This window comes from Phodopus roborovskii, unplaced genomic scaffold (assembly GCF_943737965.1).
Source record: "Phodopus roborovskii unplaced genomic scaffold, PHOROB, whole genome shotgun sequence".
Taxonomy (NCBI): Eukaryota; Metazoa; Chordata; class Mammalia; order Rodentia; family Cricetidae; genus Phodopus; species Phodopus roborovskii.
This window is the reverse complement of record NW_026125295.1, coordinates 8,471,005-8,497,388: the sequence shown is the minus strand read 5'-3', so window position 1 is coordinate 8,497,388 and position 26,384 is coordinate 8,471,005. Positions and strand designations below refer to the sequence as shown.

General features: G+C 50.4%; 1 protein-coding gene across 1 annotated transcript in view; it reads right to left on the bottom strand.

Moving 5' to 3' along the window:
- The window catches only part of Myrip (myosin VIIA and Rab interacting protein), a 140,198-nt gene that overhangs the window by 27,475 nt on the left and 86,339 nt on the right, over nucleotides 1-26,384 (bottom strand). Inside the window, exons 3-9 of the mRNA XM_051202478.1 lie at nucleotides 24,567-24,703; nucleotides 21,920-22,000; nucleotides 18,617-18,714; nucleotides 18,366-18,446; nucleotides 16,235-16,381; nucleotides 14,140-14,293; nucleotides 9,906-10,525 (exon numbers count right to left, since the gene is read on the bottom strand). Coding sequence (XP_051058435.1) covers nucleotides 9,906-10,525; nucleotides 14,140-14,293; nucleotides 16,235-16,381; nucleotides 18,366-18,446; nucleotides 18,617-18,714; nucleotides 21,920-22,000; nucleotides 24,567-24,703 — 1,318 coding nt within the window. The remainder of the gene's footprint in view (nucleotides 1-9,905; nucleotides 10,526-14,139; nucleotides 14,294-16,234; nucleotides 16,382-18,365; nucleotides 18,447-18,616; nucleotides 18,715-21,919; nucleotides 22,001-24,566; nucleotides 24,704-26,384) is intronic.

Below are 26,384 nucleotides of genomic sequence, written 5' to 3'. Positions count from 1 at the left end.
TGCACTCATGAACCTGTGACATGTCATCATCTGGACATGCATGACCACTGCACTCATGAACCTGTGACATGCCATCTTCTGAACATGCATGACCACTGCACTCATGAACCTGTGACATGTCATCTTCTGAACATGCATGACCACTGCACTCATGAACCTGTGACATGTCATCATCTGGGCATGCATGAGCACTGCACTCATTAACCTGTGACATGTCATCATCTGGACATGCATGACCACTGCACTCATGAACCTGTGACATATCATCATCTGCACATGCATGAGCACTGCACTCATGAACCTGGGACATGCCATCATCTGGGCATGTATGTCCACTGCACTCACGAACCTGGGACATGCCATCATCTGGGCATGCATGAGCACTGCACTCCTGAACCTGTGTGGTTGCCGCACAAAGGCAAGTCAAGGAGACCAGCCAGCAGCGCAGCAGGAAGCAATAGCGGAAGTCTGGATTGCAGTGGGGTGGGGGTGGGGAGGATCTCGGGGATTGAGGGATGCGCAGGAAGTGTCCTGGAGAGTGGGAGGGAGGAGTTGAGGGTGGTTAGGACTGAGATATATTGTGTACATGTATGAGACTGTCAAAGAATAATACAGATACTCTGAAGGGTTGGAATGTCCCTGTAGGTAACACAGCATTCCATCTGGGTCTCCTGGGCATATTTTTGACCTTTTTCCTTGGGGAGTCATTCTCTCTATTTTTAAGGCTTGATATTCCACAGCTCCTATTCTCTTAGAAGGAATCTAAAGAATAAAGGAAAAATTTACTTATTTTTCAAATGGAATCAAACGCATTCTATTTTGCAACTACCACACGTTCATTGAGCATCTTATAAACCTAAGATCTGTGACCGAATCTTTGTAATCTTTCTGCTATCTTGAAGGCGCATGTTCTGTTCGCTATCCATCACAGTTATTTCCCACCATTTTTTACCCATTATTTCTGATGAAGCAAAAAAAAAAAAAAAAAAAAAGGACTAAAATAGCAAACTGAAGGAGAACAGGACCTCTGCTAGAATAGACCAAGTTAACAAACAGAGGGATGCAATCGCCCTGCGGGGTGACTCACTTGTGAGACTCACCCCATTCTGCCCTTTGATGCTTGTGGCCAAGAATCCAAAGAGAACAAAGCTGGTAGGGAAGATGAGAAGACCACTTCACAGCTGCCAGTCAGCTCAGAAGAGGGACGGTGTGGAGGGAGGGACCCTGACAACGGCGAGGGATGGAGAGCCACCAGACCCACAATGGTGGCAGCCACCAGACCCACAACGGTGAGAGCCACCAGACCCACAACAGTGGCAGCCACCAGACCCACAACGGTGAGAGCCACCAGACCCACAACAGTGACAGCCACCAGACCCAGACAATGGTGACAGCCACCAGACCCCGACAACGGTGACAGCCACCAGACCCCACAACAGTGACAGCCACCAGACCCACAACGGTGAGAGCCACCAGACCCACAACGGTGACAGCCATTGGGGGGTGGTTTTCCCTGTCAGTTGTCTTAGGTGGACTTTCTCATACTCGAGCACTGATGTGTGAAGATGACCAACAATACTGATAAAGCTCTAACAGTAGACAGTGCATTCCTTTCACAGTCTTCCAGAAGGAAGGGCCTCACCTGTCAGCACCGTGCAGTGCGAGCCAGACAGCGGGCTCTTGCTCTGCTGAGAACAATGCCTGACAGACTGCTCTAGCCTTTGCAACGTCTGTGCCCAGGGTCTACTCGGTACAGTCTGTAACTGGATAATCTAAGGCAGATGTCCACATGAGGGTGTTCACAACGAAACCCATGAAACAGAAATTCCGGAAAAAAAAAAATCATTGACTCAGAAAGAACAGAGCAACCACTGGAAATGCCCATTTGTTTCACAGTCCTGAGTCAAAGTTAACCCCGAGAGCCTCATGAGATGACCAGTGCTCTGCGGGCCCCGGATAAGGAGGAGCTCCTTTGCCTGGGACGTGAGAACAGCCAGGAGGAAAGGGCTCTGAGCAGGCCTAAGGAAGGATGAGAACATTTCCATACATCAGTATGGGGTCAGACAGAAGACCTCAGGTGCAGAGACCAGCTCGGCGTCATTCAAGGGGAAGGCTCAGAATGAGAGCGTAGAGAGCTTGGAGGAAAGGAGAAAATGTGTCTGAGCCGGAATCGAGAGTTAAACAGCAGTTGAAGGCACGGGGCTCTAGCCAGCAAAGCCTCCCCACTGTGGCTTACACCATGAAGCACCCCCTTTGCAAGGCTGAAAAAGTGTCCACAGTTCATGCCTGTTTACCACAAGGGAATGTGAGAATTAGTTCATGATGACTTGGGGCCACACTCAGCAAAGCCAGACTGGGTACCTACAGTGTGCTGAATCCTGGCTATTGGGGTGCAAAGGCGGAGAGAGATCGCCACCACACCTGCCCCAGTGAGTTCACGGCGTGGCCTGTGTGCCACACAGGTGGTTCTGGGGGAGGGGGCAGCCCTGGCCTGACTGGTGGATGACGTCAGCAGGAGGAAATGAGCAAAGCTTAAGGAGTGCAGTCCAAGAGGCTGGGGAGACAGTCTGGCTGTAGCTGCACAAACACAGAGACCTGGGTTTGGTCCCCAGAGCCACGTAAACCCAGGTGTGGTGGGGTGCGTCTGTGATCCCAGAGCCGGAGTGGTGGTGACAGGCAGAGCCTGGGGCCCTGTGGCTATGAAGACTCAATGGTTTCCAGAGGACTCATGGGCTCTCAAAAGGGTCCACCATCACGCCTCTGCTTACTGCACACCATCACACATCAACCCAGGTGTCAAGAGGGCCCACGGCACAGAAAGGGTTCAGAAGCGGGTGATTCTGTGGGGGAATCTCACTTTCTAGTTGTGTTTTTGCCACCATCTTGTTCTGAAAGGTAAGCATGGAAAATCTTATGCCCAAGGTTTGTGTGGTGGTTGTGGCTCGGCAAGCAGAGTTTCATCCGATCCTGGGTGGAAGGGTCTGGTCACACCTGCTTTTCCAGGATGGCCTTTAACGCTTTCTGAACTACTCCATCTAACCCTCACCTTCCTTTCTTATTATTAATTTTATTTTTTATGTTCTCTGTCAACGACATAGTAAATAAAGGAATATTTACCAGTTATTAGACACACAAAGATTACTAACTGCTCGAATGGTAAGAGTATTCCTTCTACCATGTCTAGGTTCTGGGGATCCACCTCAGGTCAGCAGGCTTGGTGGCAAACGCCTTTATCTGCTGAGCCATCTTGTAGGGCCAAGATTCTTCACACGTTTTTTTTTTAGAGAATAATTAAGAGAATAATTAGAACTGAGAATGCTGGATGGAACCAAATTTACCCCAAGAAAACAGCTCCACAAATGAATACAACCAAAAATAAACCATTGCAGGAAACTAAAATAGCAGCCGCCGGTAACCCTCAAGTTCCCATTAGCGCAAACGCACCAGCCAGCTTCCATGTTAAAATGGTGTCTGGCAAACAGCCTTATGCAACCTTGCCAAATATTCTTCCAAAACTGTGTGGGCAGACCCACTAAAGGATGGCACTCTATTATGCCAAAAAGCAATAGAAATAAGCTTGTCAGTAAAAGAAGGAGAATGTTCTATTAAACACAAAACCCATAAGAATGGGCAGAAAAATAGGCGAGTAGATCCATTGTTCTCTTCCTTGTAAGTAGAATAATTGCTTTTTTTTTCTCTTAAGTACTCTGCCAACCTCAAATCAATAAATAGCAGATAAACGTATGTCACGGGACAGAATAAGTAGCCACCAAACAAGTAGAACTCAGAGTTGAGTCTTGGACTTTGTGATCTGAGAATGAGCCTTACTTTCAATTCCCTCTCGTGCTAGATAGAAATGAAATTGATTATGTGCCTATGTGTGGGTATGTGCATGTGAGTGCAGCGACTGTGGTGGCTCCATGGAGCTGGAGTTACATGTATCCGTAAGCTATGTGGGTGCTAGGAACTGAACATGGGTCCTATGCAACAGCTGTGCCTTGTCTCCAGGCTGTATCCACCCAGTCGTAGAAGCTGACGGTGAACACCACACGTTAGCATACTCACGGAATTCAGTTCTTACAGACAGGAGTCATGGTTTAGGAAATCACATACAGCAAATGCTAAGCCAACTTAAAATTAAGACATGTATTAATGCCTTAACAACATTAACGGATCATAGAAGAAAAACTGGCCCCGAGTGCAGCTTCACACTTGGAATCCCGGAACTTGGGAGGCTAAATCTGGAGGATGGCTGTGAGTTAGAGTCAGCCTGGGCCACAGTGAGTTCCAGGCCACCTGGGTTCCATGGTGAAAAGACACTGTCTTAAAGACCCAATCCAAACCCCAGTCCTGATTTACATCGTGTAGGATGCTAGGAAGGGCTTCCTAGTTTTGATAAGAGCTGCTCAGCTGGAAGCAAGTGCCAGACCCTGCTGAACCACTGGAGGAGAGCAGGTCACGGAGGACAGAAAGATCCCAGACCCTGTCAGTTCACAGTGAGCAGACTGTCAGCGAGAGGAACGATGGAAAGGAAGGAACAGACTAAAGAGCTGCTGGGCTGAGCAGAGTCACCTACAATTCCAGGCAGAGTGAGTTCAAGGCCCACCTGAACAACTTAATGAGGTTCTGTCTTAAAATGGAGGAGAATGTAGGATGCAGAGGAGGGGGAAGAAAAGGGAGGAGGAAGGGAGAGAGAGGGGAGATAGCTCTGTGATAGAGTACTTGCTAGAACGAATGAGTTCATTGTTCGTAGATAATTAGAATAGTTAAGAACACCACATGAATGACTAAGCAGGATTAGCAAAGATCCATTAGAGTATTAAGTAACAAAACATAAAGTCAGTACCCTTCGACAATAGGAATATGTAACAGATAAAGAAATTCTCACAGCATCATTAAAATGTAAATTAAAAATTACTTAACGAGAAAAGCATGAGGACTTTGAGCAAAAGTATAAAAACTTCACAAAGCTTGATATTACAAGGACATATTCCTGAGTGCATGCATACATTCAGCACAATCCAACAAAACTTCTTTTTTTCAAATTGAACAGAATTTGAGAAACCAATTATATGAGTAAAGGGTTGAGAGATGCCAAGAGAGTTTTAGAAAATGATGTATCAACCAAAACGACACTGTGTGGGGAGGGAAGGCGGCACTGGGAGACACACACATACACACCACACACCACACACACACCACATACACATACACACACCACACACACACACACCATACACACACACCACATACACCACACACACCACACACAATCATACACCACACACACACCATACACACACACCACACATCACACGCACCACACACACATCATACACACACACCACACACAATCACACACCACACACACATCACACACACACCACACACACATCATACACATACACCACACACACATCACACACACACCACACACACACACACACCACACACACACCACACACACATACCACACCACACACACACACACACATACCACACACACATACACATACCACACACACAATCACACACACACACACCACACACACACAATCACACACACACACACACACACACACACACACACACACACCATACACTACTGTTCACCAGACAGCATGGACTGTAAGGAATTTCTTAGGAAAACGGTAGGATTTGTGCAGGATGGGAACAAAGGAAACAGACACATTGTAATAAACCTTGCATACCTGAAGAAGGCATCTGACCACAGCAGATACATGGTGGACGACTTGGTAACGAAAAGCAAATGAATAAATTGAAAAAAGCTACCCTTACCAGCAGGAAGTAGTTTGGAAAGAACAATGCCCAAATTCCCAAATATTGTCTATAAATGTTTGTTTTCATTTAAATGGACTTTGTTATATAAAATAAATTTTAAAAAAATTAGAAAAAGAAAAAAGGTAGCTCTTACTTCACACCCAGAGAAGTAAAGTCTACATGAGTCAAACAGATCAATGAAAAATATATATATATAAACCTGTAGAGCATCATGAAAAAGGTGGAAAAAATTATAAGCTTGAGAATTTATGGCATTAAATAATAAGAAGATAAAGGAGACAACTAGCAGGGTCTCAGGTAGCCCAGGCTGGCCTCGAACTCAACCTCTTATGTGGCTGAGATGACCTTGCACCCCTGATCATCAAGTACTAGGACTGCAAGCATGTGTCACTGTGCCTCTTGTATGTGGTGCTGGGAATCGAACTCTGCCACGTGAGCTTCATGCCTAGCCCTAACCACGCTGTTACTGAGAGAGAAAAAAAAATATTTATGTCAAACAGACTTAAGCTGGGCATGGTGACACACATCTTTAATCTCAGCTTTTGGGAAGTAGAGGCAGGAGGATCTCTATGAGTTTGAAGCCAACCTGTGAGTTCTAGGCCAGCCAGTGCTACATATTGAGACCCTGTCTCAAAACACCAAAATAAGAGATAAATGGCCGAGTAAGAAAACAGATAATAACGATAAATGCATTTTTCACATAAGAAAAAATGTGGACAGCTTTAAGACCAGGGAAGAAACACTCTCAGACACTCTCAGTGGAAACTATGCAAATGTTAACTAAAATGATTCTTTTTGTCACATAGAGTTGGCAGACACTGAACAGACTAACAGTGACATCGTTGATGGCATGTGCAAACATACCCATACACTAGCATGGCTATGTAAGTTGCCTGGAGGGCTGAGAGCTTTAATTTGACAAGTCTTTGAATTTGCACATTCTGCTCAACTGTCTGAAGCCTGGAAGCATGGACCAAGTCTTTAAATGTCCGTCACTTCGGGGAAGGATGAACCGGTGGCACCCTGGGTGGAAGCTGCTCAGAATTGCCATGAGTGGCAGAGAGTGCCGGTGCAAAGAAGACTCTGGGGACAGGAGAGGTGGTTCAACGACCAAGACCTTACTGCTCTTGAGGGGGACACCCATGTCTAGCTACTGCATTCACAATTACAATCACATCCACTCACGCACGCACGCACACGAACACTCATGCACACACACACACACACACTCACGAACACACCCGTGCACACACACCTCATTAAAAACCACAATTAAGAAAATCTTTCCAAAAGACCGGCTTCTAATGTGTTTATCGCTGTTTTTAACTTTTGTGTGTGTGGCAGGGTCTCCCACTGGCCTGGGCTACACAGGCTAGGCGGTTTGTCCGGCAAGCCCCAACGATCTGAGATCTTGGTCCTAGCATGGGGATTACAAGCCTGTGCTACCATGCCTGTGTTTTCGTGTTCTGGGGATGAGACCGAGCCCCGTGCTTGCAAAGAAAGTGCTTTACCAACTGAGTTATCTCCCAACTCCTGGTCTTTAATTTTCCCCAGTGCACTCTGGGCAGGCCGATCCCCTGCTCTTGGCACACTCTGGCTGAAACCAAGCCTTTGCACTTAGAATGCCGCGACTGTTGAGTGCCAGCCCCTCTGTGTCACTTACATTGGGAATGAGAGAGGTGTGGAAGAACACAGACCACATGATGCCAAACACGGACAGACTAGCTGAGTCACAGTTTTAAGTGTACTGTATGTGTACGAACGCACAAAGACGGCTGACCCGGAGAGTTTAATGTCAACTTGACACAAACTAAAGTCGTCTGACAGGAGGGAGCCTCGATTAAGAAAATGCCTCCATAAAATCAGCTGTAGGCGAGCCCATAAAGCATTCTCTTAATTAGTGATCAATGGGGGAGGGGCCCAGCCCACTGTGGGCGGGGCCAGCCCTGGGCTGCTGCTCCTGGGTTCTATAAGAGCGCAGCAGGCTGAGCAAGCCAGTACGCAGCTCCCTCCACGGCCTCGGCCTCAGCTCCTGCCTCCAGGTTGTTGCCCTGCCTGAGTTCTGCCCTGACTTCCTTTGGTGATGGACAGTGATGTGGACGTGTGAGCCACATAAACCCTGTCCTCCCCAAAGTTGCTCTCATCATGGTGTTTCATCATCATGATCCCCCAAAACATACAAAATACACGTATGGTCATTTTGGGGGATATAACACTGAGTTGGATTTTATTTTTATCGTATTTAACTGTTATTTTATGGATATGTGTGTGACTGTGGTGGTCACAAAAGAGCATCAGATCCTCGGGAGCTGGAGTTACAGGAGGATGTGAGCTGCCAGATGGATATGGGAGCTGGGAACCGAACCCAGGTCGTCTGTAAGAGCGGCCAGCGCTCTTAGCTGTCAAGCCTTCTCTTCATCCTGTCTGACCGCTTTCTGAAATGGGGGAAGGTGTCTCACTGTCCAGGCTAGGCTGGAACTCAGTATGTAGTTCAGGCTAGTCTCTAACACATGATCCTCCCACCAAAACCTTTGGAGTACGGGGATTACAAGCAGGTGTCACCATGCCCGGTGGGAAATGCTGTTAGTATGTGTTAATATTTGTGTATTATAGTTCACTCGTCTGCTTTGCCTTATATTAATTTATTTATATATGCCTAAAGTAACAGTTTAAATATGTACATTTTGTTCCATTCCTGGGGTGGGGGTGGACTGAGAACTACCCTGTGAGAGGGAACTGCAGGGTTGATACCTCTGGCAGTGTAGCAGCATCCCCACCTAGTGGACATAGGAGGGTACTGCTACTCGCTCATCCGGGAGGGGAGGATAGGCAGGTGTGGACCTGCACCTTCTGGGTGGCCTCTGCCTTCTCCCTACCTGGTGCTGTCCTGCTTGGTTTTACTTTGTCAACTTGACACAGACTAGAGTCGTCCTGGAAGAGGGAATCTCAGCTGAGGAAAAGCCTCCCTAAGATTAGCCCGTGGGCAAGGCTGTGGTGGTGTTTTTGATTGATGGTTGATGTGGGAGGGCCCAGCTCACTGACACACCTGACCAGAGGTCCTGGGTTGCATAAGAAGAGCAGGCTCAGCGAGCCAGTAAGCAGCCCCCCTCCATGGCCTCTGCTGGTTCCATTTGCGTTCCTGCCCTGACTTTCCTCAGTGATAAGGTGTGCCCTGAGAAAGTTGCTTTTGGTCATGACATTTCATCACAGTAACAGAAACCCCGAGAAGACAGGTGCCTTTCAAAGATTGATGCTTGGGCATCAGTTTGAAGACACGTTGTCATAAACAGGAAGCTCCGTCACCTTTTCTGAATTGTGCAACGATTAGGAATGCTCCTTGGAAGTATTATCTTACCTTGGTATTTTTCCTTAATTTTAAAGTGTAATAATTAACGTGTGTGTGTGTGTGTGTGTGTGTGCGCACGCGCGCGCACGTGCATGTGCATGTCTATGCATGTGCCGGTGCATGTGTGTATGAACGTGTAGAAGCCAGAGATTAACCTCAGATGTCATTCCTCAGGAGCCACCTCCTGTTTTTGACACAGGGTTCCTCACTGGTGGGCTGGCCAGGTGGAGGCTGTGAGGATGGCCAGTGTGCTGCCGTGTTTGGCTTTTTATGTAGGTGGGGATTGAACTCAGGTCTCCAACCTCACACAGCAAGCCCTTTACCAACCCAGCGGTCTCCCCGACCCAGCTTTGGCCCTCTCTCGTGCTCACTTCCTCCTCCTGTCTACTATGAAGAAGCCCTCTACCACTGCCCCTCCACCAACATGCTCTGCTCAAGCCCAGGAGACACAGCATCCGTGACAGAACCTTCTAGAACTGTGAGCCCAAATGCCCCTCCCCCCAGGATGTGTTTTGCCAGATATTCACAGTGACAAGAAAATCTAATAAAGACAAGGGCACAGAGCCACTGAGGGTTGATGTGACCTGGCTGCTTGGCAGCAAGGTCAATAGAATCTCAGTAGATTCCAAACCAGGCTCTCTGGGCCACCGTATGGGAGAAGGGTTATCCTACTTCAAAGCACGCTTGTGCGTGCGTGCCTCTCTCTGTGTGTGTGTGTGCGTGTGTGTGCGTGTGTTTGCAGGTGAGCTTTCCTTACCTGATGTGTGTGTAGAGCCTGTGGATGGGCACTAGGGGAAGGCAGGCCCCTGTTTGGCTCCTCTGGGCCCACTCGGGCCCTTCTCCACCTCCTGGCCCGGCGGTCTGCGGTGTGTGGGGCCTCTTCTGGATCGCTACTATCAGATGTCTCTCCGATGGCTGCCTGGGGGTTAAAATTCACATCCAGCTCTTCATGGTGGCGCATCTTCTCTGCCGTGGGGGTCTTGGGAGCCTTCCTCTGCAGCCAGGACAGCCTAGCCCGGCGTCCAGCTTCCCGAGAGGAGCTAGAAGTCTCTGAATCAGAACCCATGGCCTCAGGGTTTGAGGAAGAGGTGGCTAAGGGACCTTGGCCGAAACACTGAGCCTGTGCAGACTGAAGCTGGGATTGCTTGGATCTGCCCTGGGGCAGCGGGCACAGCTTACTCAAGGCTTCGCTATAGTCAAAATCTTCCTCACTGTCAGAACCTATCTCATCGTAGGCAGATGTCACACTGGACGCCACCTCCAGGGCCTGGAAGGTCCCACTCTTCGGTTTGGCCAGCAGGCGGCTTGGGGGCCGAGTACCATCACCCTTCAAGGCCATCCAGTTCCCATCCGGGCTCTGCAAAACCGGGGCCAGACCTGTGGGGTAGAGAGGGGAGAGAAAGCAGAGGGGCCGTTATCACTGTAGCAGCCAACTGGGCAGCATTGTCTCTCATGACTGGCGCCTGTGAATTTGTGGAGAAACTGCCTTTAGGAAGAGCAGGCACGCACACCCGACTCACAGGAGCGCCACGGATGGGTATCATCAATATCAACCTCTCCCATCCGAGGCTCGGGGAGCACCATGGGAGCGGAGAAGAAGGACTGTGAGAGCGAGGGTGGGGAGGAGGGCCCCACTTCGAGCTACACAAATGATACAGGCTTTCTAATCATGGCTCCATGGAATGGCGATCCCCACGGAGCCATGTCATTGTCTGGTCACTGCACAACTCCAGCCTGGAGGAAAGCAGATGCTGGCGGAGTGTGTGTTTTCCGCCCAGTGACCCAGTTCCACAGCGACTGCCTACTGCCAGAACACTGAGTTCTCCTTTCTCTGCGGGCCAGAAACCAGGGCTTTCCTGCACCGTGAGGACACTGGAGCCCCACCACCAGAAGATGTGACTTGGGAAACTTCTGGAAGCCTCAGCCACTCCCCCTGCCACTCCCTATTCTATTACTCATACCCTGTGGTCACCCCCAGGCCCTCTATTCCCGGAGTCTGTTCTCAACCCCTGGCCTTCCAGGCTGGCTTTCCATCATCTGCCTCGTGTTCTGGCTGACCACGTACATGGCTCAGCAGCCTCCAGATGACAAGCCCGAGGCAGGACCTGGATCCCAGCCACCTGCCCGTCGAATAGGCAAATTAGTCTGCTCTGCCCTGGGCACAGGTTTCACAGTAAAAAGGACAGAGGTCTCCAGGCCCTGGGCATGCAGCACTCAAAGCCAGCAGCAGCTGTGGGAGCCTCAGGCTCCCCTCTTCTCTCACTGGTGAAAAAGGACAGTTAACAGATCCCTAGGTCGTCATGAGAAGGACACCTGGAAAATGCTTGGTAGTACCATACCTGCTCAGAGGAGAGGAATCGTGTGTGTGTGTGTGCACAAGAGAGTGTTTGTGTGCATCCTTGTGTGTGTGTATAGATGTATGTGTGTGCATGCTTGTGCTTGTGTGTGTATGTGTGCATGTGTATGTGTTCATGCACATACATGTATGCACACTACATGTATGTGGTTGCCCATGCTTGTGGAGCCTGCAGTTGATCTTCCAATTACGTGGCTCTTCCTCCTTACTCTATGAGGTGGGATCTCCCAGTCAAAGCAGAGCTCACCGATATGCTACTCTCCCTAGCCGGCTTTCTCTGCCTTTGGGGCTGGAATTTCAGGCGGCTGTCATGCCCACCAGGCACTGACCCAGGGTTCTGAATTCTGGTCTTCACATTTGAGCAGCAAGTGCTTCAACCACGGAGCCATCCCCTGGCCTTCTACCTTCATTTCAAAGACAGGGTCTCCCACCGAAGCTGCCTCTCACTGATCCAGCTCAACTGCCTGGTAGAAACCCAGGGATCCTCCTGTAGCCTTGGAAAATGATTTAATTTTTACCTACGTATATGTATGCATGTCTGCTAAGCTCAAGTCCTCAGGTTACATTAGCCTCTGCCCCTGGTGGGGGTCAAAGTCACAGGACCCCCGAGGGGCGTGCACCAGAGGGAGGGAGAGCTAAGCCTAGTCCGAGTTCTGGGTGCGGCCTTGACATGGGACTGTGAAGTTTCCCCTAGCCCAAGACCAGATGGCAAAGGAGGAGTCTTCCCACACAAACCTCCATGCCTGGTTCCAGGACGGTCAGGTCAGAAATGTGGTACTTGTGCCCCGATAAATGACACAGGGCGGGGTGACAGTCAACCCGCCAGGGGTTGCAGTGACAGCAGAGGAAGATGGGGAGGAGACAAAACCGGAAGTGGGGGCACAGAGAGGAGAGGGAGGGAGAGGAGGAACACAGAAGGAGGAGAGAAAGGACAGAGAGAAGGGACAGGAGAAAGGAAGAGGTAGGGAAGAGAGAGGAAAGAGGAAGAGAAAGGGGACACGAGCATGCTGGGATAAAAAGTAGTTAAAAACCAAAACCATAAAAGTGCACAGATAAAGCAAGTGCTGGGCTGTCATCTCTGAGTGTTGGGCTGCACAGTCTACTCGTGTCAGCTACTCCACCTATCAGCTACTCCACCCATCAGCTTCTCTATCCATCAGCTACTCCACCTATCATCAGCTACTCCACCTATCATCAGCTACTCCACCCATCAGCTACTCTATCATCAGTCATTCTGCCCATCAGCTACTCCACCTATCAGCTACTCCACCCATCAGCTTCTCTATCCATCAGCTACTCCACCTATCAGCTACTCTACCTATCATCAGCTACTCCACCTATCATCAGCTACTCCACCTATCATCAGCTACTCCACCCATCAGCTACTCTATCCATCAGTCATTCTGCCCATCAGCTACTCCACCTATCAGCTACTCTACCTATCATCAGCTACTCCACCTATCATCAGCTACTCCACCTATCATCAGCTACTCCACCCATCAGCTACTCTATCCATCAGTCATTCTGCCCATCAGCTACTCCACCTATCAGCTACTCCACCCATCAGCTTCTCTATCCATCAGCTACTCCACCTATCAGCTACTCTACCTATCATCAGCTACTCCACCTATCATCAGCTACTCCACCTATCATCAGCTACTCCACCTATCATCAGCTACTCCACCCATCTGCTACTCTATCCATCAGCTATTTTACCCATCAGCTACTCTACCCATCAGTTACTCCACCCATCAGCTACTCTACCTATCAGCTACTCCACCGTCAGCTTCTCCACCCATCAGCCATTCCACCCATCAGCTACCCACCAGGGGTTAGAGGATTAACAGAAAAATTATCTCTTATGGGAAATCTCCAGATTAACAGATATTGAACATTTCTGAGTCTCTGGGCTGGGCAGATTTTGCTCATAGGCTGTTGGTTAGTTATAGAGCATCACTTCTCAGGTGGCCACTTGCTGTTAAGTATTTTTGCTATTTGGAAAAGAGATTTGGGTCTGAGCAACAATGCAGGTTGAGGGACAACATAGGGGTCCATCTGCATGTGTTTACTAGGTGAGGAGCAGACATGAGCTAGAGGGCACAAGACCCCCAAGTGTGGGGCTTCATAGCCCCTGGCTTCTATTTACATGATCGCTCACAACCACTGCAACAGAGCTTGGGAAAGCAACTGAGCTTATATAAGACTCAACAGCTTTATAAAGGGCCACGCGTCACAGATGTCAATGTGAGTTCCATCCCCTAAGGGAGAGGCAGAGCATTCTAGAAGTAAGCAGGAAGACCATATGCACAAGCAAACAAACCATAGTACCATCCCTTAGGACAGGCCCTTTCATGCCCCCCCACATGCACGCACACACACACACACACACACATACACACACACGCACGCACGCACGCACACACAAGCTGAAAGGCCATGTGATAGCTGGCAAGACTCCCAACAGCACCCGTGAAACCCACTTGGAGCCAGGGAGTGGTGGCACACATCTGTAATCTCAGCATTGAGAAGAGGAGGATCAGGTGTTGAAGGCCATCTTTGGCTGCACAGGGAGTCAGGGATAGCCGGGGCCCCATGAGGTCTTGTCTCAACAAAACAAAGAAAAACAACCCATTACTTGTTCCGTCCAGTGCATCCATGCTCTTCCAGCTGGGCAGAGTGGACTCCTCCAGCAGATGCTGGCCACGCTCCCTGGACCGCCTCGGTGCAGCCTCTGCTGAACAGGTCTTCGGGTCATCTTCTGTGGTGAAGGAGATTGCAGACCGGGACCGCTGTGGAAAGTGGGGTGAGTGAGCTTAAAGCACGGCCCCAGGGTGAGGGCCGGCAGCTCAACCGTGAACACAGTCCAGCAAGCAGAGGACACTCACTGCACAGCGAGGACGGGGAACTTGGGACCCTTGAGCACACTGTCTCCCGGATGGGTGCTGCGACACCCCGCGCCCTCCTGTCCCAGTGGCAAATGCACTTTTTGCCTTCTCCCACCACCAGGGAGAGCAAAGGAGACACAGAGTGGTCTCTCAGAGATATGTAAGCAGGGTGTGGCACGCTCCAGGGAGGAACACGGGAGTCCGTGCTGGCCAACAATCTGGAAACTCCCTGTCCTCTGTGCTCAGCTCTGTGACAGCTTCAAAAATGCCCAGGGCTGGGAGATGGCTCAGTCAGACAACTGCTTGCTGTGTTAGCATGAAAACCCACATTAACCCCGAGAACCCACACTGAAAAGCCAGGCATGGCCACTCCTCCAGCACTGGGAGGCTGAGATGGGCAGCTCCCTGGGATTTGCTGGCGAGCCCATCTGGCAAGCACCAGACTAGCAAAGGACTCCGTATCAAAAACAACAAGGACAACTTCCAAGGAATGACACCTAAGGCAGCCACACACACACACACACACACACACACACACACACACACAGTGCTGAAACGCATGTCTGGGTTTTGGGAAGGGGTGGTGCTCTCACTGAGCACGCCCCCCCCCCCAAGGACTCTTACTCCATCTGGGAAAAGACTCCACACCCAGCATGCTCAGGAGCTCTCAGACCGGGACCCCACAGCTTACCATGGGGAATATGGTACAAGCCAGTGTGGGCTCAGGGCCGTAAAACCCTCTAATCCTTCCAGAAAGACATGGAGGGGCCATATAAGAGGAAGGGCTTGTAAGTGGGGGAGGTCCTACTCATAGGAGAGTTAAGCAGGCACATGACACATGGCAAGCAGCCACACTGCGTCCCCAGGATGCAGGAGGTATGCATCCCTGCCTCCAGAATCCGGAACAGTCCTGGTAATGTCACAACATAGGGCAGGGCAGTCAAGGAGTTATCTATCCATGATTAAGAGGCCTCAGAGTCATTGCAATGAGAGCTTCTCCCAGCAGGTGGCGCTGCAGCGCTCGTGTGCCTACCAGGAAGTGTGGGGATTACTTGAGTAGTTGGCTTTCTCGTTACCCTGACTCACTCTCTCCCAGCTGTGGTCTCTGCTTTTCTTCCCTTCTAACCCACACGGGGGGCCTGTGGGGGAAGAAATGGGGGCTGCAACCGGAGGAGGCTCTTTTACCTCAACGTGAGGGTCTCAACCCTGCCCTGTGAGCTGGGGAAGACGGCTCTGTTGGTAAAGTGTTTGCCCCACAGGCACAAAGACCTGAGTTCGATTTCCCAGAGCCCACACTTAAGAGCTGGACACAGTGGGGCACACGTCATACCCCAGTGTTGGGAAGGTGCAGACAGAGGCTGGCAGCTGGCTTGGCTGAGTCGGAGAATTCCAGACCAGAAGCAGACCCCCATCTCAAAAGATCAAGGGGGACTGTGCTTGAGGAATGACACCTGAGGTTGACCTCTGACCTCCACACACACACACACACACACACACACACACACACACACACGCATCTTCATTTTCCATAATTGGTCTCCATGTAGAAACTTCCCAGCAACCTGCGCGTGCCCTCAGCTCTGGGCTCTCCCCTGCTCCCTTCCACAATCCCTGCTTTCCGCTAGGACCCAGAAAGCATAAGCATACTCAGATGGCAAAATGCCTCACCCTTTTCTGTGGGAGAATGTCTCTGACACACAGTGTGTGTGTGTGTGTGTGTGTGAGAGAGAGAGAGAGAGAGAGAGAAGTGTGTGTGTGTGTGTGTGTGTGTGAGAGAGAGAGAGAGAGAGAGAGAGAGAGAGAGAGAGAGAGAGAGAGAGAGAGAGCAGTGCTGTCCTGACTTACCCAGAGCGTAGCACGTGCCTGGTGTTGTCCTGGAGAGGCTGTGGTCCCCTCATCCTTGGCCTTCACACCTCCACTCTGGGGTCGAGGCCACTCTGGCCCATCTTCCTCCGCTGGAGACTCAGCTTTGTTTTTCTGCTTTCTTATGATCTGGGGGAACGGGGAATATGTCACTGAAGATGCTTCTGGAGGCTGTGACTGGGCTCATCTTTGGGGTGCTTTCCCGGCCACCCAGGGACCAAGCTCCAACTGCGTGCTTCAGATCTACCTTTACTGAAAGGGCACACACTGCCTCAATGACCTACAATTCCTGTCCCTGACGAGTGCAGCCACCCCTCTCCATGTGCAGGGGACCACCCTGGGAACCAGCCTCCCTCACAGCTCCCCCATACCACCGATGTGGCTTGGGAAAGGGCTTGCCATGCAAACATTAAGTTCCGAGTTTGCCCCCCACCCCCACCCCAGAACCCTTGTAAGAAAGCTGGCGGGTGGTTCACAGTTGTAATCCTAGCACCAGGGAGGCGGAGACAGGAGGATCCCTAAGGCTCACTGGCCAGCTGACCTAGCCTAACTTGTGGGTCCCACACCCCAGTAGGAAACCATATATCAAAAACCAAGATGGCCTGGGGTGGATATAACATGGTACAGCGTTTGTTTAGAGAAACCATAGTCTCCCTGTATAAGCACCTGATATGTGTGTTATTAAAATAGTTGACGGGGCTCGCCATTTGGGGGAACAGCAACGAGAAAAAAGTCTACATGTTAAGTAAAGATGTAGCCGTCACGGGTGTAATTGTGTGGTAGGAGGCAGGTGGTGATCAAATGACAGGCGAGGGAAGGACTAACTAAGGCTTTGGGAAACGGTGGAAGGCCACAGCAGTTAAGCTCGCATGTGTTTTTTTGTCCACGTGGACTCAGCCTACTGCTTGGTACAGCAAGCTCAAGCTGTCGTCCTGGAATCTTCTGGAATTCCTTTTCCCACATATTTTGGATGCTTGGTTGACTGGACCTGTGTGTAGGTAAGGAGCCTGTGGCTGTTGGACTCCGTGCTGGGGACTACAGAGTAATTCTGGGAGATGTACACTTCTCCCCACTGGACAGGTGGGAGCGCAGGTCCAGAGTGATCACGTATCAGCTAAAGCTGCATAGCACAGAGGTCTTTGGCGGTAGGTGCTGACCTGAGGAAGCATCTGGAAGCCTGGAGGAGTGGCAGCTCTCAGCTGTGCTGCTATAACATGTGCTCTTAGTGGGTCCATTGGCAGAGATTCCCCTGGGCCCTAACTTCCACAGACGGGCAGCTGAAAGCAGCAAGACACCAAGATGGGGCTCTCCGGGGGTAAGTATGTACATGTCTGTGTGTGCACACGTGTGCAGGTCAGAAGTCAGGGGGTATGTATGTACATGTCTGTGTGTGCACACGTGTGCAGGTCAGAAGTCAGGGGGTAAGTATGTACATGTCTGTGTGTGCACACGTGTGCAGGTCAGAAGTCAGTGGGTATGTGTGTACATGTCTGTGTGTGCACACGTGTGCAGGTCAGAAGTCAGGGGGTAAGTATGTACATGTCTGTGTGTGCACATGTGTGCAGGTCAGAAGTCAGTGGGTATGTGTGTACATGTCTGTGTGCACACGTGTGCAGGTCAGAAGTCAGTGGGTATGTATGTACATGTCTGTGTGTGCACACATGTGCAGGTCAGAAGTCAGTGGGTATGTATGTACATGTCTGTGTGTGCACACATGTGCAGGTCAGAAGTCAGTGGGTATGTGTGTACATGTCTGTGTGTGCACACGTGTGCAGGTCAGAAGTCAACCTTCAATGCCCTGTTCAGTCTCTCTCTTTTTGCAAACATGGTCTCATATTGAACCTGGATTTTGCCTACTGGGCTATGCTGGCTGCTGACCAGTGAACCCCAGGGATCCATGCGCCTTCCCCTGGGATGAAAACACAAGCTACTCAGTGTGTGCAGGGAGCATTTTCCTGAAGCAAGTGGTCTCCCGACAGAGTGGATGCCATGGCTTGCTTCCTTCTGCTCTCTGAACTTTGGTCATGGCATCAGCAAATGGGTCCACTCCACAAGTTTGCTCTCTAGCTCTCCAGCCCCTGGCCGGCCCCTGCAGCTGTCTGAGCTGTCCTACCCTCTGCAGGATGGTGGTAGCCAGCTCCTCAGTCAGCTCTTCCTTGTGGTCCCGCAGGTAGCTGGCCTCATTCTGTTTGTCCTGTGGAAGGAAGAGAATGGAGGGGTAACTGTCACAGTGGTCCTGGCAACAGTGAAGAGGAGGCCACACCCAGCCTTACTCAATGCTGCAGTGACATGGGCCCCCGGCCATCTGCACTTGCTCCTGACAGCCAGCATGCTGCCACCCCCGCCACAGGAGGAAGGTCCTACCAGGCTGTCCCCGTGGGATTCTGCTTTGGAAATAGCTTCCTCAATGGCTTCTTCTGCCACTCGTAGGGCGACAGCCAAGGTGTCCATCATGCTGTGTCCTAGGGAGGGACAGAACACAGCACAGGTCACAAACCTGGGGTCCCAGGGCACACTCGAGCTACTCAGGATGGAGCATGAGCCCACTGTCATCTGCGTCCACCCCACCACCTCCTCCTTTATCACCCACGTCCCATATCATGAGCTTGAGTCTCCCTCTCCCTTCTCCGCCTTCTGGTACCTGCTGGGTAACCTAGATGGTTCTGGGGGCCTGCCAGAAAACCTTTCCCTTCCACATTCTCAGACAGAAAAGGTTCCATTTTGTACATTCTACCGTTGTGAAGATATGGATAGAAATTATTAAATGTCCTGAAGACACTGGGCTGTGAACACGGCTTAAAGCAAACACTGGGGCCATAGACCAGTGTCGGTAAATAACAAGACAGAATTGAGCACATGCTAGGCCCAGAGGAGAGTTTCACATCTGTAATCTCTATGGTGATCCAGTGAGGTGCCTGTGGTCAGTTTCACATCAATAGTCACTATCGTAATCCAGTGATGCATGGTGTGGTCACACTGTACAGATGGGATCCAGTGAGATCACACTGCACAGGTGGGATCCAGTGAGGTCAGTGAGGTCACACTGCACAGGTGGGATCCAGTGAGGTCAGTGAGGTCACACTGCACAGGTGGGATCCAGTGAGATCACACTGCACAGGTGGGATCCAGTGAGGTCAGTGAGATCACACTGCACAGGTGGGATCCAGTGAGATCAGTGAGGTCACACTGCACAGGTGTGATCCAGTGAGGTCAGTGAGATCACACTGCACAGGTGGGATCCAGTGAGATCACACTGCACAGGTGGGATCCAGTGAGATCACACTGCACAGGTGGGATCCAGTGAGGTCAGTGAGGTCACACTGCACAGGTGGGATCCAGTGAGATCACACTGCACAGGTGGGATCCAGTGAGGTCAGTGAGGTCACACTGCACAAGTGGGATCCAGTGAGGTCAGTGAGGTCACACTGCACAGGTGGGATCCAGTGAGGTCAGTGAGGTCACACTGCACAGGTGGGATCCAGTGAGATCACACTGCACAGGTGGGATCCAGTGAGGTCAGTGAGGTCACACTGCACAGGTGGGATCCAGTGAGATCACACTGCACAGGTGGGATCCAGTGAGGTCAGTGAGGTCACACTGCACAGGTGGGATCCAGTGAGGTCAGTGAGGTCACACTGCACAGGTGGGATCCAGTGAGATCACACTGCACAGGTGGGATCCAGTGAGGTCAGTGAGGTCACACTGCACAGGTGGGATCCAGTGAGGTCAGTGAGGTCACACTGCACAGGTGTGATCCAGTGAGGTCAGTGAGGTCACACTGCACAGGTGGGATCCAGTGAGGTCAGTGAGGTCACACTGCACAGGTGGGATCCAGTGAGGTCAGTGAGGTCACACTGCACAGGTGGGATCCAGTGAGATCACACTGCACAGGTGGGATCCAGTGAGGTCAGTGAGGTCACACTGCACAGGTGGGATCCAGTGAGGTCAGTGAGGTCACACTGCACAGATGGGATCCAGTGAGGTCACACTGCGCAGAAGGATCTGTGACGCTCACACTGGCTGGGTAATTTGCCCAAGGTCACACAGGAAGATAGCAGAGGGTCACTATCGCATCCACTATCCATCCACGCTGAGAAAGCCCTTGCAGAGTGAAATGAAAGCAAGACAACACAGTCATTTAAAATAGCACAGTAGTGTGTGTGTGTGTGTGTGTGTGTGTGTGTGTGTGTGTGTGTACAAAGAGGTCCCAGGCTGATGTCCAGAACTGTCCTCTGGACACACTTTTTTTTTTTGAGATCGGGCCTCTCACTGAACCTGGACTCACTGATTCAGCTGGCCAGCATCCACCTGTCCCCACCTCTCTGGAACTGGGTTAGCAAGAGTAAGTAGCTTCTGCTTTTAGGTAGCTGATGGAGACTGAACTCAGAAATTCACACTGTAGCCAATCTCCATCAGTCACAGGAATCATGGGTTTCGTTTTCTCTAATTTTACCCCCTATTGACACTTATAATCCAGCCCTGTACTGTTATCTCATGCCGATCTCGTGTGAGCTGCTGGACATCGTTTGTGAAATGAGTCAGAGTGTGATCACATTCACTCATTCATTCGTCACTCACCCAAGGGCCTTACATTCCTAAAGACACCGATGCGGCCAGAACCTGGCATTCAGAAGAAATAATAAATGCTCTAAAACAAACCCAGCTAAGGCCAGCTGACTCAGGGGGAGGATGTGTGCCACTCTGACAGTCACAACAGACAGACAGACTGCACACTGTGGTCTAGCAGACGGAGCACAGTCCCTGTAAGTTCCAATAAGAACCCATGAGGAGCATCTGCAAGTTGTTACCACGCCAAGGACTCCTTGGAGACGGGAACTCTACCTCCCAACTTTCCAGGATGCTCATCCTGGAAAAACGGACTAAAAATAATTTTTAAAATATTTTTAATATTTTAAAATATTTAATATTTTAAAAATATTAAAAATTGCTACATTTGAAATTACAGTGTATGTGTCTTGTGTGCATGTGTCTGTCTGTCTGTCTCTCTCTCTGTGCTGCAGCATATGTGTGGCAGTCAGAGGACAACTTGTGGGAGTCAGTTTTCTTCTACCATGTGGTCCCAGGGATCGAACTCAGATCGTCACGCTTGACTTGAGGCATCATTACCTGCTGAGACATCTCACAGTCCTGATGTATTGCTTTACTGTTAGTATACATTAATAGTACACAACACTAGGTTTTGTTGTGATGTGTATACAACATACTTTGGTCATATTTTACAACTGTGCTTTCACAGAGCCGGCCCACACAGTCTCAGCCAACATGATTGAGCAACTCCACTGCACTGAGCTCTAGGCTGATTTCCAGATGCCCTGCTACACTACAGAGTTCATGAACTCAGTTATTTTCCCAGACAGTGGACAGGATAGGTACTCAACTGGGCATGTGTGTGATGGGGAATGGTTACCAAGTCCCAGAAAGGCTTTAGATGCCTTTCTCTAGGACGAGGGTATTGGTATAAAATATGGAATCTGTAAATTATAGGAAGAATTTCACACAGGAAGCACAGGTCCCTGGCCTGATTATCATCTTACAACCCCAGAGCTCTCGCTGGTCCATCACCACACGGCTATGCTCACAGTGAGTCCGTCCAGCAGCCTTTCCAGCCCTGCAACCTCCCAGCAGCTATCAGTCACGCAGCCTTACCTTCCGACTGCCTGTAGAATGTGGAGTCACTTCCGGAAATGCTCCCTTCATTCTCCAGGTTTAGTTCGAATGGTCCTCCTCCTACAGGAGAGAAGAACACAGCCGTGGACGGTCTCTGACGAACACGGATGCGCTTGAGCTGAGGAGCTGGCGCACGACCCACAGTAATGAAGCCTGCTTTGCCAATGGGTCGACGGGATCACTAAAGGCTACAAGGATCCAGTCTTTGACCCAACGTGTCACTCTGCGCAGTGGTTTTTAGTGCAACTTTACCGTAACCTCCTTCTAGTACCCTCTGCTATGGCGTGAGTACATTTTCTTTCCAAACTCACAATGAACGCTGACCCTCAAGCTGATGGTACTGGAAGAACCCACGCCCGTATCGGTGGGTTAAATGTATACTGTAAGTGTAGTTATTCAAGAGTAGGTTTGTCGTGAATGACCGCTCTTCCTTTCTTGGTCGTTCATGTTTGGCCTGCTGTTTTACCTCCTGCCCTGGATGGTACAGCAAGAAGGTTCTTCTCAAGGGGATGGAGAGGTGGCTCAGTGATCAAGACAGCTTTACTGCTCTTCCAGAGGACCCAAGTTCAGTTCCCAGCACCCACGTCAGGAGGCTCACAACCATCTGTAACTCCAGCTCTGAGAGATCGGATGCTTCTCCTGGACTCTGCAGGCAATACACTTGTATATGAGCTTGTGAGAGCTCACACCACACACACACACACACACACACACACACACACACACTCACACACACACGAGGGAGAGAGGGTGTAGGGAAGGATGGAGGAGAGTCTTTCCCAGGCTCTCAAACTTCCAGCTGAAGAGACTTCTCTTCCTAAGGTGCCCAGTCTTGTGGATTCTGATGTAGCAGCCTCTGCTGGACTAAGACCTCTCTGGAGCTTGTGTTGGGGAAAGGCTGAGCAGCGGGGTAAAGCCTGGGAATGTGAGGCCGGTTGTGTGACCTGTTGCATCATCTTCAGCAAGTCACAGCCCTCTTTGGCCCTTCACCTCCCTCCCTTCCTAAAAAACAGGCACATGGGTGGTGTCCTGCTGTGTGAAGCGGCACCTCATTCATCTTTAGATGGAGGCCACAGCAGCCGCCCTGAACAAATGGTTTAACTGCCACCCTTGTAGAAGCATCCGTGTACTGCAGGCCGGGAAAAAGTGAGGCAAGCTGCTGTATTTGATCTCCTATGGCTACAGCTGCGGCTGACTCTCTCAGTTAAACACACCTTCTTGCGAGCTTGAGAAAGTCTAACGGGGTCCACAAAAGGCCCTGAGGACTCTCAAGTACAATGCCTCCATCCCGTCTCCACGTTATCTATGCGGCAGACATATTTTTAGATAAGACACAACCAAGACCACGGCAATGTAAAATAATGATGACAAAAAGCTGCAAACCAGGAGGATGAGGGTCTTTTTCATTCCCCGATTCTCGTGGACAGAAAGCATTTACCCATGTCGTAGTCATCCTCCTGGCCGCCTTCAGAGGACCAAAGAGAGGGATTTCTCATCCCCAGTAACTCGTGTCCTACGTGTCTAAACTTTGCCCTTTGGGCTTCCCAGGAGGACACCGACAGACACTCTTGTGACTTTTCTAGGATGCCGGATTCTGCATCTGTAAACATAACCCGGACTATGGAGAGTGGCTGTGCACACTCGGGAGACGACTTTCTGGTGTCTTGTCACCAGGGGACAGTGGCTGAGAGTCATCTCTAGGGGCTGGGGAGGCGGCTCACTGGTCAGAGCCCTGCTGCATAAGCCCAAGGGCCAGAGTTCTAATCCCCAGGGTCAGCGCACGAAGCTGGGCGTGGCCTCCCACGCTTGTGACTCCAGTGCTGGGGGAAGATGAGACAGGAGAACTGGTGGGGCTTGGGGGCCACCAGACTACTTCCAGGTCAGTGGGGGATCCTGCATCAAGGGAGTAGAGAAGGCTAGAGTCTTCCTTTGGCCTTCACATACACGTGCACAGGTGCGCGCGTGCACACACACACACACACACACACACACACACACACGACTTGTAAGAATCCATAACTAAAACACCTACAGTTTGCTGAAATAGTTTTGTCTTCCAAGCTTTCAACATGTCTAGTCCAGTAGGGACGCTCAAAGCCCATGAGCTGGGGCTGGAGAGATGACCTGGTAAAGTGTTTGCTGAAGACCCAAGTTCAATTCCCAGCAGGAAAAGCTGATCATGGCGGCACATGCATTTAATCCCACACTAGGGGCTGGGGGAGAGGGCAGTGGCTCACAGAGAAGTGGCTCTCTGGGTCTCACTGGCCAGCCAGTCTAGCCTACAGGTGAGTTCCTGACCCGTGAAAGACCCTGTCTCGAATAACAAGGCAGACAACTCTTGAGGAACAATACTGGAAGCCCTCCTACCCCTGGCTTCACACACATGTGCATGCATACCCACACACATATGCATTCACATACAGATGTATGCATACATAAAAACAAAACCCTGACTTAAAACACGACACTCCCTGCAACCTGCCCTCTTCCCAGAACTAGCCATTTAAAAAAGTTTCTCTGTCCCTACAAAGAGTGTGCACGCCCAAGAATGGGGCCTCCCAGCCCAGCCCTCTCCTCCACTCACTCCCAGCCACCAAGACCTCCCGGAGCAGCAGGCAGTGGTTACCTAAGATGTCGAAGCAGGCTCCGCTCTCCAGACGGTGTTTCCTGTACAGGTTCTTCAGGACCTTTGCGCTGCCAAAACGCTTGAAGCGACTCTTCACGTTGCTGTAGAACCATTCCAGAGACTGCGTCCTCAGAAGCCTGTTAGACCAGAGGGTTAGAACTGCAGAACCACTACCGTACTTGGCAGCCCCTCCACAAAGAGGTGGCATTTGTGCCTCAGCCTCTAGACACTGGCCTGTCCTGTCCACTGCCTCTGGCTGCGGAGAGCAGGCGAGTGAGGCTGAGCCCCAAGCCCGCAGATGCCGCCATGAATGCTTTGGGGTCCCGCTACCATGTGTGTGGACCCAAGCTGGCCTTCTTCTCTGTGATGGAGACCTTTGGTGACCCAAGCTTCTGAGAGGTGAGTGAGGTTATCGGCCACCAGTTGGCCAGAGACGCACAGGGGGCCCTGGCTGAGAAGCGGGACCTGTCTGAGTCTCCCCAGTGAGCCAGTAGATGCTTGCTGTTTTGAGCCTCTGTGTGGCTTATTAATGTAGAAAAGCTAACTCATAGAAACATCTGTTTAACAGTGGGCTTTTTACAGCGGATATGCTTACCATATCATCAGCACTTTTGATCCAGCTTGGAGAAATAAAAAGAACCAATGGGCAGGCAAAAGGCTCACGACTCTTTCTCAGGCAGTGTAAAGCACCATGGGAAAGCTGTTTTTCCGTGAGCTAGGCAGCTGTGGTGCAGACACTGACAGGAGGGCTCCCTCCTGTCTGTTCAGAATGGATTATAAAACCCTTCCATTTCAGGCTTTTGTTACTTTTCTTATTACAATTGTAAAAATACACATTCCCTTTGGAAAATTCAGGAAAAGAAAAAAAAGAACATAAATATTTCCAAATTAAAAGAAAATCCTAATTCAACCAAGGAACCAGCAAACACTGGGTCTGTCTGTGTGTGGACAGCATCCTCGGGTTAGTGCCTGATCTGCAGCAAGTCAGGCCCTTTGCTCAACACAAAGCCAGAGCAATAGGAAGCCCCACAAGCAAAGAATCAGAAGAAAACTTAAAATAACCATATTGTTTCCCTTTAAATCCCACCATGCGTGGCACAAAGCAACTGTTAAGCCTTCAGTGAGCTGGTGAGTGAGTACTTTCTTAATTTCTGTTTACATGGCATGACTCAGCTGGTAAACATTGTGTGTTTTCATTCCAAGACAGACTAGCCTCCTATTTCAAGCTGAAACAAAGAATCACATTATAGCCTCACCTAGGAACCCCAGAAGGGATGAGTGAACTTGAACGCACTCTTGTGAGGAGGTGGGAGCTGCCGGCACAGAGTTCTTCTGCTCAGGTCCCAGCTGCTAGTTAGGAAGCCAGGTATCCCTAGGTGCTCACTCCAGCAAGACAGGGCATCTCGGAAGCCCCTGGATTTCCCTGCTCTGGATGGGGCTGGGGTCTGGTAGAGAAGTATAATCCAGCAAGACTAAACCCAGTCCTGCAGATCTCTCTGCTTCCCAGGGGGAGCTGGTGGCCACTAGTATGGGCGTTACCTAGGAGCACAGTGTGGATGCACAACCTCAGTCATCCACCATTTTCGTCAGGCTTGCTGGGTTAAAATCTGCATTTTAGAAAATTTCTCAGAAGGACATCCCAACCTCATGACCAAGGAGCTAGCAAAATTTACTGTATGTTTTTAAAAGTGGAATGATTATCTTGTTTTAAACCTCGACCACAAGAGACAGCCAACAGCCCACCTCATTCCGTCCCAGGTACAAAGATGAACTAAATAATTAAAACCAAACTCTCAAACGCAGGTGTGTTACCAGCAG